This window comes from Odontesthes bonariensis, chromosome 24, assembly GCF_027942865.1.
Source record: "Odontesthes bonariensis isolate fOdoBon6 chromosome 24, fOdoBon6.hap1, whole genome shotgun sequence".
Lineage (NCBI taxonomy): Eukaryota > Metazoa > Chordata > Actinopteri > Atheriniformes > Atherinopsidae > Odontesthes > Odontesthes bonariensis.
The window spans coordinates 15,390,171-15,405,060 of record NC_134529.1 but is presented as its reverse complement, the minus strand read 5'-3'; the positions used below and the strand labels follow the sequence as shown (position 1 = coordinate 15,405,060).

The 14,890-nt window shown below is 41.3% G+C and overlaps 2 protein-coding genes and 1 long non-coding RNA gene across 6 annotated transcripts; 2 read left to right on the top strand and 1 right to left on the bottom strand.

The window, feature by feature from the left end:
* Positions 1–598: 598 nt before the first annotated feature.
* atraid (all-trans retinoic acid-induced differentiation factor) lies at positions 599–6,323 on the top strand. Of its 2 annotated transcripts, none has more exons than XM_075459379.1 (7): positions 599–710; positions 843–973; positions 3,774–3,842; positions 4,787–4,858; positions 4,952–5,073; positions 5,183–5,283; positions 5,399–6,323. In XM_075459379.1, exons 1-7 carry the CDS (start codon positions 612–614, stop codon positions 5,501–5,503), a joined length of 699 nt encoding a protein of 232 aa, XP_075315494.1. In that variant the 5' UTR covers positions 599–611; the 3' UTR covers positions 5,504–6,323. The 2 variants fall into 2 exon arrangements, with proteins under 2 accessions (XP_075315494.1, XP_075315493.1); XM_075459378.1 differs by having other exon boundaries at positions 840–973.
* LOC142375377 (uncharacterized) lies at positions 981–3,194 on the top strand. Of its 2 annotated transcripts, XR_012768943.1 has the most exons (4): positions 981–2,151; positions 2,236–2,290; positions 2,379–2,477; positions 2,579–3,194. It is a non-coding gene; the product is annotated as an uncharacterized LOC142375377 (long non-coding RNA). The 2 variants fall into 2 exon arrangements; XR_012768942.1 differs by having other exon boundaries at positions 981–2,290.
* A 785-nt stretch (positions 6,324–7,108) lies between the features above and the next one.
* On the bottom strand, positions 7,109–13,233 carry eif2b4 (eukaryotic translation initiation factor 2B, subunit 4 delta). 2 transcript variants are annotated; one of them, XM_075459365.1, is made up of 14 exons: positions 13,089–13,233; positions 12,623–12,660; positions 12,348–12,528; positions 11,933–12,148; positions 11,544–11,626; positions 11,343–11,369; positions 9,618–9,709; positions 9,368–9,482; positions 8,712–8,788; positions 8,481–8,583; positions 8,239–8,366; positions 7,806–7,983; positions 7,522–7,702; positions 7,109–7,395 (listed from the first exon to the last, which is right to left on the bottom strand). In XM_075459365.1, the coding sequence occupies exons 1-14, from the start codon at positions 13,108–13,110 to the stop codon at positions 7,196–7,198; spliced, it is 1,641 nt and encodes a 546-aa protein (XP_075315480.1). In that variant the 5' UTR covers positions 13,111–13,233; the 3' UTR covers positions 7,109–7,195. The 2 variants fall into 2 exon arrangements, with proteins under 2 accessions (XP_075315480.1, XP_075315481.1); XM_075459366.1 differs by lacking the exon at positions 11,343–11,369 and having other exon boundaries at positions 13,089–13,231.
* Between the last annotated feature and the right edge of the window lie 1,657 nt (positions 13,234–14,890).

Genomic DNA, 14,890 nt, shown 5'->3' with positions numbered 1-14,890 from the left:
AGGCGTTGCAACAATCCTTATGGACTAAACCATTCCATCTGCATACGCGGGGGTGTGTGCTCTTTACACGTACGATAAATGTCGTGGTTTGCGGACACCCACGTTCGACAACTTTGCCATAGTTTCCCTTTAGGATGTAATAATATAATTGATAAAACATGTCCAAATATACCACAAATGCGTGTACCTTTATAATTTTGATGCCACCGAAACATCTTGTACGAAAACCCCACTTTATTTGGTGCAACCCGAAGTGACAGTAGAAGCGCAGTCAGCGTTGGTTACTGTCAAAAAAATATGTAGATTTCAAGAAATTAAATCAAACAGACCTCTAATGTTACATAATCTGTCTAAATTAGATGGTTAGCTTTAACATATATTTTCTTTTAAATATAAAAAGGTTATAAAAATGGTTTTGCCTTTTTTTTTCTTTCACGGGCATTGATACACTTTTAAAACCCATATTTTAAATATTCCCACCATATTCTTAGTTCTATAAAACAACAAAAGCACATAATACTGTTTGGCTGTATGCGTAGTTGCAGCGCAACTCTGTTGGGAATAGCTTCCTGTCACATGTCGCCTCCAGTTAGGTCACATGACTTCAGTCGATGAAAATGAAAGCTGTATGCTGCTGGACAGAAACGATAGTGCTTATTTTGATATTTAAAATATCTTTTAACGCAAGCTTTCAGCTGACTGAGCGGCAGGTAAGGCTCCAATTAAACCATGTAACATCGTAGCGTTTGACAGAATAGGAAAACGAAGGTTAATGAATGCAAAGGGACCGTTGTTGTTATTGTTTACCATCGTTGTTTCTTCGCCCTGGACTGTACCAGCAGGTATGTTCGCTCTGTGGCGGGACACCCCTAAACAGCACCCCGGTGGGGAAGTTTTGTTCTCTATCAGCTGGACGAATAGACGGGCGATGTTGCTTGAGGAATAACACAAGAGACCCCGAAGACATAATCGGGTAGGACTTGAATGTTGCTTACAAAGCGTGTTGGAAACATATGAACGTTGTGTTTCAACTGAAATGTATTAAGACTGCAAAGGCCCTCTTCAGATTACGTAACGAATTACCTTTGTTTATTGCTACTTTTATACAAATGTATTCATTAGTTTTCAACTGTGCACTTCACTTATTGTTTTTGCATGTGAAAACAAAACGGTGATTTCTGTAGTATAGATCTATATAATTATGATCTAATTAGTGTTTTTAGTAAATATAGCCTAAATGAAGCAATCACTTGGAGACCTGGGGCCCGTTGCACAAAAGTAGGATTTAGACATCCAGGATGAGTCACTTAGCCAGGTTCAAGGAATCCAAAACATCGGCGCCCAGGCTTAGTTGGTTGCACAACGGCCAATCCAGGATGAGCAGACACGGATTCATTAAGCCAGGTGAAACCGATCCTGGATAAGTGCTGCACACGGCTTTCTTAAATAGACCCCACGATCGATCATAGATTCACTGATTCACCATGGCAACAAGGGCGGCGTATTTCTCCCCAGCGGAGCAATAATTATTAATGGAAGCATATGAAGAGGTGACGGAGAAAATAAAACAAAAAGGAAATACTGCCACAGTCAAAAAACAAAGGGAGCAAGCGTGGCAAACCATTGCTGACCGCCTGAATACGTAAGTAGTGCACAAATACACACTCACCACTCCACTGAAACTATCACAAATAGGCAGTGTTCGAACTACGGGGGACTCGGGGGATCCGAGACCCCCTGAAACTGACACGAGACCCCCCCGAAAACAGGATTTGGGAAATGTTGGGGGGGTCTCTAAAATATTGGCAAAATGGGATTTCCCCTGATGAGTTATGATTGCAGACGCGATGCGTGTGGAGGTGTGGAGCCTGTGTGCGTAATTGGCATAAAGCTGTGCTGTCCGCCGCGTATGATTCTGTATAGCTTCTCATGTGTTTTCGAGATCCGCGCTCTGAGTCAAGCGCAAGCAAGCAACCAAAATGGACATGGCAGCAACTTTTTATTAAGAATGTGCCTGCCCACACATTGCCTGTACTGTTTTAGCAGTGAAAAAAAAAAAAACCGCAATTAAAGGACTTGCAAGCATCTTCATCTCCTTCCCTGGGCATAGAAGACTCTGTGACATCAAGGAGGAGTTCTATAGGATTGCAGGTAAGAAATTTTTTTTTTTTTAAATTACAGTTACAATTACAATGTTAACATTCAGAGTAAGATACTCATTGCATCGTATTACAGGGGGATTGAGGGGGATTTTGTGAACAGGAAAAACTTCCACAGCATCAATGTACAGGTGAACATGACTTTTGATAAAATTAATTAATGAACACTGTACATTGCCTGTGATGTGCATTAATTGGTTTAACATCTTATCATTTCAGATGGTCTGCAATGCTAACTATTTGATCAGTAATGTTGTGGCAAAGTGGCCCGGCTCGGTCTCTTTCGGAACTCGGAGATCTATCGGCGCCTATCACAAGGTGCGCCACAGAACCTCTATTGATAACCACTTTTAACATCATGGCTGTGTTAAGAATGTCACTACTTATGAGGTTGTGATGGTAACATTTTGTATTCACAGGTGAATTCCTGGGTGTATTGCTGGGTGACAGAGGGTATGCCTGCCAGCCTTTTCTGCTCACTCCATTTGCAGACCCTCTGGAGGCATAACTGGCATACAACCATGCCCATGCCAGAACAAGGGCCCAGATAGAAATGACATTTGGCCAACTGAAGGCACGTTTTCAGTGTCTGACCCACCTGAGAGTCAGCCCAGACAGGGCAGGTGATATCACTGTGGCCTGTGCTGTCCTCCACAATGTGGCCTGCCTGAGAAAGGAGAGGGCCCCCAGAGTGCCAGCTCTCATAGACTGGGACAATCCTGCCATCTTCCCGGATGACGACTGTGGTCGGCTGGTCAGAGGCCAATATGTGTTAAATTATTTTAATTAATATGCATGTTGATTTAAGTTGGGCCTGCAATGGCAGAGGAATTTTTGTTAGGTTTTTGTGCTGTATAGGCAAGGCAATTTTATTTGTATAGCCCATTTTTACAAACCATTTGTCTCAAACTGCAGGCTTTGATTCTGTGCTTTGTCTTGTAGAGCACTGTGTGACTTCAGTTTTTGAAAGGAGCTGATGGTTTACTTCCTTTGATTCATCCTTGTTCAATAAAGGAACATCGTGGTACTCTCTAATGTGTATTTATATTTATATGGTGATGTACTTTATGTGTAGTCTGTGGGAAACTAAATTATCTAGTGGTTCATCTAAAATCATCAGTTATCTAAAATGATTGTAATTAATGATCACAAACGTTTCAATAATGATAGTGGGTATAGTTAAATGTTTTAACAAAATGTTCTAGGCAGTGGAATAAATATTGGTTTCCATTTGTGGCGACCGCTGACTGAGATAAGGAATGAGATTAAATAGATCCTGGAACTTAGCCTGGTCTGGAGCAGGCTAGCTTCACAGAATAAATCTCCATGGTAACTTACGTCTGAACATATCCCACTTCCCTCTATCCCACTTTTGTGCAACTGGATCACGGATAAGTTGATCCAGGATAGCCAACATATCCCCGCTTAATCCCTTATCCTACTTTAGTGCAACGGGCCCCTGAAGGTAAGCATGAACAGTGCCTGAACAGTGCCTGTGTTTATAATCTTTGTCCTTACATGATAGGGACGATAAGGATGGGCTCACAGTTTTTGAAAGTTGGATCTATACTGCATGAACCTTTATCTTGTGTCATCATTATTTTTGTTTGTCAGGTTGGATCTGTCCAATTGTTCGCTAACTCACATTGACGAGCTCCATGGTGCATCCACGGTATCAGTGATGTAGGTACACAGGCTGTTGTGTCACACCCCTTTTTGCACTATTAACAGTATTGGTTGGGGTTGGGTAACTTTCATTTCATACCTGAAGGTAGATTTGGTTGCAGTTAAAAGAGTTGGCTGCTTACACAGACACAAAGACGACATTCAGGACAACAACAGAGACAGTGAACATAACAGTGACAACAGTGCTCCAGACATGGAAACATGGATAAAAAGTATACAAAAAGGTATTAGTATCAAAAGACAGAAGATGCAATACAGAATAAAAGCCATCATGGCAGATACAAATACAGATCAGAATGAATAAATAAATAGATTAAGACGGCTGTACAGTCAGTAAGTTAAAAAGTTAGTGCGTAGTCCAACAATAGCCAAATTACTATTTAAGGTTTTGATGGCTGAGGGAACAAAGCTGCCTCTATATCTCTTTGTTTTGCAAACAGGCATTGCATACCTGCGGCCTGATGGGAGAGGCTGAAATTCATCATATAGTGGGTGGGAGCCATCTTCTAAGATAGACCCAGCCAGCCTCTGTAGCTGCTTAGTATAGAAGGCAGTCTGCCTCCCCAAATTCTCAGGCAGCGACTGCTCCGTTCGAGGCTTAAAAAAAACAAAAACAAATATGGCTCCCGTGACTATAGCAGATTGTGTTTGTACAAATAGCACCAACCTGTTCCACAAACATGTTTTGCATACTTTAGTGCTGATGCACTCAGGAGAACAAACTATGTGGGTGATTTCTCACAAAGTAAACACTGATAAGAGCATTCTTGAGCAGCAGGAAATGTGGATAGCTTCTATTTATAGCAGGACACGACAACTTTACTCTGCTACATCTTAGACAGTGAAAGCAAATTTACTCCATATCTATTTCTGATCACATTCTTTTTTTTTTACAATTCCTGTGCCGTTCTTAAGTATCTTATCCTATAAATGTGTTGCAGAGACCTCTCTCTCAATCCCATTGTCAACATCAGTGACACGACGTTTCAAGGATTTCGTGACCTAAATTACATGTAAGTATCCTCCTAAAAATGATGGCTGAATCTTTTCTTCTGTTAGCTTTTTTTTCTTTCTTTTTTTCGCATCTTAATCTTAATGTGCTTTAGGATTTTGCCACAAGATATAGTTTGCCCTGGAGGGAACACGTCTTGGGAAAAAGTGGAAGTCGAAGAGGGAAATCGTCTTTGTGAAGGCCAAAAAAACATGTGCAACCAGACCGGAGAGCTGTGTGAGTCCCCATGTGATGTCCTGTACTGTTTCATATAAAATCGGAAACATCTCAAAGTGCAGTGTCCTACAATACATGGACTCGATTAACAATTATTGGGACTCCACAGCCATGAACTGTCCAGAAAATTCCCTCTGCGCCCCCTATGGCCCCGGCTTCTATGAGTGCAGCTGCGCTGAGAACTACCGCGGATACAAGTGTCTCCGAGAGGTCAGTTCTGAAAGCGGCTCTACATTAAATATGTATTATTTTTTTATCAGTATCTTTGTTGCTAAGTGTTAACGCTAACTTGGAATGTGTGATTCTTTGTTAAAACCGTCCATAGGGAGACTTTCCAGTTCCTCAGGTGTTCGGGCCTCTTGCTGCATCGACAGTTGTGATATCCTTCCTGCTGTGGGTCACCCAGAGGCGAAAGGCAAAATATCTGTGAGACCGAGCTGCGGCCGACCGCTTTTAATCTGACGGAAACTGACGCTCCAAAAAGGGACAATACTGACAAAAAGCCTGAGGCAGGCGCCCCCCAGGCTTCCTCTTAAATTTTTTATAGATGTTACACATTTTGAGGGGCAGCTAAATTTTACTGAAGGGAATTTTTAAAGACCGACGGGTTTTATTTTTTTTACACTATCAGTGTTCTTTTACAGAAAATATTTGCTTCAATTTTAAAACATGTCCCTGTTTTTTGTCCAAAATGGCAACTACTAATACTTTATTTCTATTTTTAAAAGAAGCTGACTTACAAAGCATGATACTGACCACTGTTGGTAACTTTTGCCAAACCGAATGTGTGCGAGTTTACATAAATACTGACTTTTGACGCCTAAAAACACGCTCGACAGAATTTGAGCCACGAGCTATTGCATGTCGAACATGTGCGTTACTGGTAGCAAAAACCACCGTGAATCCTGATCCCAACCACCAAAACTGCAAGTCTAACTGTGCTTTAATGGTCACTTTAATACAGAAAATACTTTGTTCTTGTGGTGGGACGTAGTTTAACTACTGTGTTACAGCATGTTACCTAGTTATGTTTGTTCTGAATCCAGGGATGCAAAATATAAATGGTGAATGTGGAGTCTGTGAAATTTTTTTTGTTCACAGCATTTTCACAATCTTATTATTACACAATATTTATGAAATAGTTAAATCTCAGAATTTTTTGTGTTGCATCAGTGGTTCCTCAGTTACAAGTTGCTTTGATGCTTTTTCAAAATGACATTTAGGGTTCCAATAAAATTCTAAGATGTGGATTTCTCGCTTTGTTATTTTTTCCTGTCCGTCACACCGTCATGTATTATAAGACAACCATTTATAGAGGTCTCAGTCATCTACTTAGAAAATGTATTAATGGTTCGGCACTTTCACATGTTAAGTATTGTAACAAAAAGAAATAAATAAATAAGGAGTTGATGGGCATCAAGGGGAGCTTTACATTCATAAAGCTTCCCTTGATATAGCAAATGTGTTCGGCATAAACGGTATTCAGATTACAATTCTGCTGCCATAATGCTGGACAGGACAAGGGGTTCTAAAAAAAAATGTTTAAATGTATTAATGGAGGACAAAGTCAGTGCAGGAATGTTCAACACATGGCCAGATGACTTAATATCAGAGCATTACTGCAGTTGACGTTGGATACCGCAATAATTCCGAAGTAATCGTTGTAAAGAAGCCGAGCACATCTTCAGCTTTTTCCTAGCTTTCCTTGTTCTCATCTACGACGAAAAAATTTGTGGTAAAAATGAAAGCTGAGGTGGATATTCTGCACGGCTGTGAGGACGTAAACTGCCTGGTTTATACCTCACGCTTATTTGTTCGTGTCATTACAAGAAAAAAGTCTGAAAAATTCACTGGAGCCATAAAATTCCCCTCAGCTCCAACCGTTTTATGGAATATATAAAATATTATGCCGTGGTTGACTACCACAGCCTGGCTTTGAGATGGGACAATCAACATTAACGTAGTAGTCAACAGAGTATAAAAAAACTTAAAAAAATACAAAAACACACATGGACACCATATAAGAAAACAAAGCTTATGCCATTTCAGATATACATTTATTGCATGCTAAAAGCACGATATTGTGTGTAAGCTTTCATGCACACAGTTAGATGGAAGCTGTTTACTGGTCCACGTTTTTGACTCGCAGCACCACAGGGACCGAGGTGCATGGGATCATTCCAAGTTCTGTGATGACTAGGTCCACGAAGTCCGGCGGCGTCACATCGTACACTAAGTTGAGCAGGCCTAGAGAGGGCACCTGCTGCCAGTCCTCCAGCTGCGTCTTACCTTTCCGCGTCACAATGAGGTCATCCGGGTCGTCTGTTAAGGAACAACGAAGATCGAGAGAATGATTTAGCAAAAGCCGGAACTGAACTCAAGGATTCAGACACCAAAACCTTAAATAAAAACATGTTGATCTACAAAGCCACTGAATGATTTCCACACCGAGTTCGTTGGACACGAAGGAGTCCGTCTGCACCCTCTCGCAGAACTTGTAAGTCTCGCAACACACCAGAACAGGCACATTAAAGGCTTTGGCCACCAGAGCTATCTGTGAAGTCCCCACTCGAGACATGACATAACCATTGGCCAAGAGGGCATGAGCACCAAGGAACACTTTAGATACCTAAAGAAAAATGAGGACAAAATGTGCTTAGAGCTCAATCCTTTGGTCAAACTGATGGGACAAAATAGACGCCCTGTTCAGTCCGTCATGGCTTCACGATTACCTCTGGAAGGATGTAGGAGACAGCCGAGATAAGAACATAGGTGCAGCTGATGCCTCTCTGCACCAGCCGCCTCAGGGCCTCCCTGCCTTCTAGCCGAGGCCTGCTGTCCACCACTATAACGCGGAACTTCCTGCCTTTGTCAAAGGCTTCGCACAGGATGTGGTTGACCAGTGATGAGCTGACAGAGAAGACGGAAGCAGAGATCATTTTAAAAGGAGGACGCATTTGGAAAATGTGGAAGGAAGGAGTGTTAGAGGCAAGACAAAAACAGGGAAGAGAAAGTTTAGAAGAAAAAAAAAAGAATGTCTGAACCCACTAGTTTAATGCAATAAACAATGATGCAATGCTTAGTGAAGAGGAAACAGGAATAACAGCTTAAATTAAGCACTTTCACAGTTGAGACATACAAACATGCCAGATTTAAGTGGCTTACCATCCATAAACTAGAATGACATCTCCATCACTGATCTTTTCTATGGAGTACTCAGCAATAGCTGTAGCAGCAAGTTTGATCTTCTCATTAATATACCACTCGATGCAGCTGAGCAGTTTTCTCTTCGCCTAAAAAACGTTACAGCAGGATGCACAATTAAGAATGTTGTGTTGTAAAGCTGTGTTATGTTTGTGGGTTATGAGAGTCTGATGCCCACATGCCAAAATCACAGTCACACGAACCTCTTCTTCCTTGCATTGACTTGGAATATTGGAGATCTCTTTCTTGATGTATTTGATTGCGTTACCCATGCTGGCTGACAGAGGGCGACACTGATTCAAAAAGCTGAAAAACAAACAAAAAAAAGAAGAAAAAAACACAGCAGATGAATTATTCAGTTTATCAAGTGACAAATTAAGAAAAAAAAACGGCTACAAAACAAATACTTTTTTTCTTTTTCTTTTTTTTTTTACCTGATATATGGTTTCAGTTTGTTGACCAAGTCTCTCGATAGCTCCTCATTTGGAGGTGTAGTATAGTCCCTTATTACCTGAAGAAAAAGCAGGTCTCAGCAGTCTTTCTCCTGACTTGTTTGCAAAACAATTTTAGTGTCACCCATAATCACTTCAGACGAGTGTGCGAAGCTATTTACAAAAATCCGACCAACACCTGCTAACATCTGCTTTTTGAGTGCAATAGGAAAGTGTTTATTGGGTAAGCAGTGCTGCATCAAAGGACTCTCAAGGTCAACTTTCAGTGAGGGTGCGTTAGTTGGAACTTCCACTTTTTCCTCTACAGACACACGTTAGCAGAGGCTAATGTCTCCCACAGATGCTCTGACACGGGCGGCATTATTTTGCAGACAAAAGGAGACGCAACCGATTGATGTTTTTAACTGGCTGCATGGAAAGTAATTGCTTCAGTTTGTGACTGTTGGTCAACCAAGAAAAGTTTTAGTCCGAGGTGTTGCCGGGTAACGGAGTGTTGCAGCGTTGTTTTGTTCAGGACGTAGCTACATATAGGGGCGGTTCCTTTTTGAAAACAATCCTTGAAAGTTGGCAACAATGAGAAGTTTTAGGCTAGTGCAGCTCAGCACGTTGCAAAGAGGCCCAGAAGAAAAGGCGGGTACCTGTTTGAAAGCATGCAGCAGGGCAACAGAGCGAGCATTAGATCCTGCCACGATGCCCTGTGAATACTGGAGGCCAAGTTGGACAACCGCAGGATGAATCACTGTGGAAGGAATGCTGCAAACAACATTGAAAGTCAACAATGATACTGAAAGCAGATTTACATGATCAAGTTCAGTTTTTGGCAATAAATCTATTAAACAAAGCAAAACAAACAACACTTATAAGTCTCTTATCTACAGACCAGATTACCTGAGCTGCTGCGTTAGAGGGGCTTTCCGACTGTATTGATGGAGATGAGAAAACAGGCTGACTTTATAGCCGTAGTCTGAGCGCAGCGGGATCTGAAACACACGACACGGGTACCAAAATTTCAGGGAATGAAACTAGGACACGAAGACTACAAACGACAAAGAGTCACAGCACAGCCTGGAAACTAAATTTAGGCTAAAGAAAGCTCAGACACTCAAACAACGAATGTATGGTATTAGATAGCAAACATTAAAGTGATGGTTCAGAGTAGATTCACCCTAGGGTCATTTGAACCGTGACATCCAGCCAAGTAGCCCACCCGAAGTTTTTCCGATATTGGCTGAACATCATCCGAGTTGCTGTGTTATCCCGAATAGCTTAGTACAAGCGCTAATGGAACCTGGCAGTATCTCCTAAATTACCACACTAAAATCACATGCCTTGCTTTGTTGTCTACAGTAGTAGATCAACCCTCATCTTACTTTGAAGCTCCCAGATCAAGGAAGTGACGTCGACGCAGCTTTAGCAGCAGAGAAGCTATTAGGCTTGTGTTGATAATAATAAACTCCTGGACTATGTACAAACTTCCAAATGCATCGTTTTGTGAGTACAGACACTATCTAACAGCCTTGCCACTTACTATTAAGCCCCATTGTACCGGCTTTTTGGCTGCAGTTCCACCAGAATTCCACTGGGCGCGTCAGTGGAGACCAGAATGAATTGGGCCCAATAGAGCGAAATGCTACAAATGGTCAGTTTCACCTAAGTCTCCTCAAGAGCGCTCAGATTTGAATGTAGTTTCTGAGAGCTCAAAATGGGTTTCAAGTCAAAAATCTACTGAACGAGTACATATATCCCTTTGATTTCTTACAGGTTGGCTTCTTGTTGTCCACAACGCGCTAGCATTGTGCTAATGACATCTGGTCAACCGGCGAAAGAATGAATTACGACCAGAGGCACCGCTTGACGACTGGCTCCATACCAAGCGACAACAGAATTAAGATGGACTTTTTCCGCTTATGTTACCTCTGCTTTTCCAAACCTTTTCCGCAGTTACGGTCACTTTCATTTGACTTTGCTTAAAGCGGCATCTCCGGTCGTAAGCTATGTATGACGTCATAGACACTTAAAAATGTAAAAGCAAATGAGTGGCTCTAAAAATCTAAAACTCAGCCATGGGTATTTTCTAAACATCCTCTTTCGAACACAACATTCGAATTACTAGAGAAAAAATTATATCTTGAGATAAGGGCACGCTAGGGCGTATAGCTCCATAGGACTCCATTCATTCTGGTCTCCAAAAATTGAGCGCCCCACGTGGAAAGAGGGTGGAACTGCAACCAAAATCGCCTCGTTGGAAACCGGAAATGCACCGTGAGTTGCGAATCTGGTAGTAAGAGAATCTGTGGTACAGACCATATTTGTACTACTGTAGAAGTTTGGTGTCATGGCATGTGATTTTAGTGTGGTAATTTTGGAGATACTGCCAGGTTCCATTAGCGCTTGTACTAAGCTATTTGGGATAACTCAGTAACTCAGCTGATGTTCAGCCAAGATCGGAAAAACTTCGGGTGGGCTACTTGGCTGGATGTCACGGTTCAAATGACCCCAGGTTGAATCTACTCCGAACCATCACTTTAAGGGTTAGCCAACAAACTGAAGTAAAACAAAATAAAAAATGTTAACAGCACGCATTTTGTAAAGCCTGGCCTCATTGGCTTATACCTGCTTGGCATCACTGTGACCTGGTGTCTGAAAGAAACGTGAGGAACAATCACATGCAGTTCTGATTGTAACTGAATGCATGTTCTCCTCACTCCAATTCTAAAACGGCAGTATATGCTCAAGGCAAGCTATCTAGAGTCAAAATAAAAGCATGCTTGTATGTGTTGAAGGTCTTTAGATATTACATCCACCGTGTCCAACCTGTTGTCTTTCCAACTTCTTGGCCAGTTTCTTCAAAACATCTGGGTTGTCCACCTGAATGTGTTCTGGGAGCCTCTTGACCACTGAAAATAAAAAGAGAGTGATTTTCCCCCGGTGAGCAGAAACTTTATGATCACAGCTGCCCAATATGTTACTGGTCTTTTGGGTGCTGCCAGAGTAGCTCAAACAGGCTGAAGCCCGGACTCTGCAAGACCCAAAGGTACACTTTGCCAACTGCAGCTGTAGTTCATAGTTAAAGTCTACCATAACTCCGACCTTGCCATATACTGTTGTCAATCAATAAAAAATATTATTCGCCTCATTTATTAGTGATTACTAGGTGCATGCATTTTCACTGCAAAGCGTCTGTCTCGCAGGTGTAACAGTACCTGGCTGGAGCTCACTGGGCGGTGCTTTCTGTTTGCCTGTGGCAGCCTGCTGTCCGGAGTCCCCTTTCTTGCTCTGTTTGCTCGCCCTCTCAGCCTCTTGCCGAGCTCTCCTTTCAGCTTTCAGTTCAGCTTTACTCTTAGTGGGCTTGTCTGGCGCAGCAGGTGACTCTGAGGCAGGCACGGAGACCGGGGCAGGAGGAGGCACTGCTGGATGAGCTGAAAAACACACCCATCCCACGCAGATGTCAGAGTAAAAGATTTGAAGGATTCGAACATATCAATGACAAACAAATCCGACGTAATCCGGTGGAATTTGCTTGGATTTGATTTTCGTTGCATAATAATTTGACATGAAAAGTGTGCCACAATAACCATCCAGGTGTACCAACCCTTAGTGTGACCAAATAATCCGCACCTTTCTGTGTTGCAGACTGTACTTGAGGCTGGGGTGCTGCAGCAGCTGAACTGACAGGCTTCTTTTCTTTCTCACTGTCCTGCGAAGCTTTGTCATCTCTTTTCTCTTTGTTTTTCTTCTGCTGTTTCTTTTCTTTCCTCAGCCGCTGCTTCTCCTCTTTGGTCAGCTCTTTGCCGTCACTCTGTTGAGTCACATCGTGTCACACAAAGAAAACATGACTTCACACCAAGCCTTACGGGAGACTGTAGCGTATTATTACGAATTCAAACCCTAACCTTTGAACGGTTAATATCCTCTTTCTTTACAGGTCCATCTGAAAGACGAGCAAAGCATATGTGATCAAACTGGTAATAGTAGGGCGAGCTTTCAGATGAGGTGATGCTCTTGTTTACACCACTAAACTTGCCAGGTTCATAAGGTGTTAACATCATTCACAGAACTTTACTTAAACCGTCTCCAAAGTCTCATGTCCTCTTAAAAGGCGCCTATCAAAACACCCTATCCATTCAAAACAACACGAAAAAAATGATGCAATGCCATCACGATGTGTTCCGTCAGACTACTGTCTATGCTAACGTTAGCGGCACTCGCATCTGGAAATTGCAATTACTTCGAGCTTCAACTAAAACCACCAAGAGAGAACAACAGGTAGATGATTATCCTTTGTTACAACCAGTCCAAAGAAACAAAAATACCTGGAAAATTGTGTAAAGCCAAGCTGTTACACACTTACAAACTCACCTGTCACTCCACTATCAGCCATCTTTACGATACCGCTCCACTTCCTCCACTGCTGCAGAAACTACCAACCCGAAAACTCCGCATCGCCCCCTTGTGGAGGGGGGCGTGTAGTGCAGAGCGGTCATCGTGCCCCAAGACACGGACTGTGCAACAGTTTCCAATCCAAGCTTATCATTCTTCATAAGCTCATAGACAGTTGTTATTTTAGGTTACATTTGAGCCTGGGGCACACACTGTCATAACTGCAGGTGAGAGTGGAAATCAAATCAAATCAAATGTATCTAAATTATATTTTGTTATTTTTTGTATTTGCTGTATTGAGTATTATAGAATAAACTTCACTCATATTATTGAAAAAAAAAATTTAAATCACACACTGGGTATTATTATCATCAATCTGATGTTAAACAGTCCATAAATTTCTGAAGCAAATGACTGCTTTGTGCTGGTTTACAATAATTTTAAGTTTTATTGCTATCATTTAAGTACAAGTATTTTTCCCTTCAAGCACTGACAGCGGAGTCAGTGGGAGCTGTATTTGAACTGCAACTCCAACTTCGTTTTGCTTAGAAATTAGATTTTGTTCATATCTTATAGAAATAGCTAATTTAGGCTGAAAAAGTAGGAATTCTGTTTTTTGATTGAAACTTCAAAATTGCACATGTGGGTGGCAATTCTGATTGCTGAAAGACTCGGAGATCTTTATCGATTTATTTTTTGGGATCCACATCAGGTCTTCATAGTTACAGTGCAGATTCTTACAACAGGAACCATCTAAGAGTTGATCTGGCAAGATGGACATCTAATTTTACACTATAAAATTTATCACGACACAATATTTCATCACCGAAAAAGAAAACTTATTATTCTATACAAAACGGGTGCTGACCATGGTCCTGAATTGTCTGAAATGGACCCAGTGTGTTGTGAGCCACCCTTCATTTCTTTAAGTAATGCCAGGAAAACGAGGTGCAGCAACATCAATGGAAATATGAGGAATAAAACAGAGTTTCTTGAAAGTCAATATTTGGTATGACTACCTTTATTCTTTAACAAAGCCTGAACCCTTTTAAATAAGCTTTCTTGTCATTTTTGTCTTTTGTTCTGTTTTCTGCCAAGATAATCCCACAATTCTTTGATAAGGTGCTTTCATAATTAATAATAATAACAACTGCTTTAAAGATAATGATCTTGGGACAATTCATCACTCTATGACCTGTTGCCATTGATTTTCAGTCGACTTCTTGTGTCATTTGGCATACCTCAGCCTTTTCTCCCTGTTTTTCTTCCTTAAGAATGGCTTCTTGGCAGCCAACATGGAGACCATTTCTGATGAAGCCTGACACTTCTTCTTGTGTTCTCCACTTGTTCATTTTTTTTAAGGACACACTGCACCCAATGATGAGATGAGCCAGATTTTTGCCAAAGAATATGGAATTATGTCTGTCTAACGGTGTTATCCTTGGTATTCTTCGCTGATGCGACTTGATAGATAGCATCTTTGTGAGAGGCTTCTATTAACAAAGTGCCTGGAGATAGAATTTAAAATAGACTCATTGTGTTGTCTGTTATGCTTAGACAAAACATTGGTTCATCTATCGAGTTAGGTGCCTTTTCAAATTCAGAAAAAATTAGGCCTGTAGCATATTTTTTTCATCTTTTAAGTGATATGATGAGAATGACTTTCAATCTCTTAAAAATGGACAAAATAAAGAGAATGCAATGCATAGAAATCAACACTCTACATTGTTAATGTTCATTTATTTATTTATTTATTTATTCATTTTGACTCACAGACACAC

Coding starts and splice junctions, on each gene's coding strand:
- eif2b4 (XM_075459365.1), bottom strand. CDS start 13,110: ATGGCTGATAGTGGAGTGACAG. Junction 12,661..13,088: donor GGCTGATAGTGGAGTGACAG/GTGAGTTTGTAA, acceptor CTCGTCTTTCAG/ATGGACCTGTAAAGAAAGAG. Junction 11,370..11,543: donor AGAAGTTGGAAAGACAACAG/GTTGGACACGGT, acceptor CGTTTCTTTCAG/ACACCAGGTCACAGTGATGC.
- atraid (XM_075459378.1), top strand. CDS start 612: ATGAAAATGAAAGCTGTATGCTGCTGGACAGAAACGATAGTGCTTATT. Junction 711..839: donor TTCAGCTGACTGAGCGGCAG/GTAAGGCTCCAA, acceptor GGACTGTACCAG/CAGGTATGTTCGCTCTGTGG. Junction 5,074..5,182: donor CAACCAGACCGGAGAGCTGT/GTGAGTCCCCAT, acceptor GGGACTCCACAG/CCATGAACTGTCCAGAAAAT.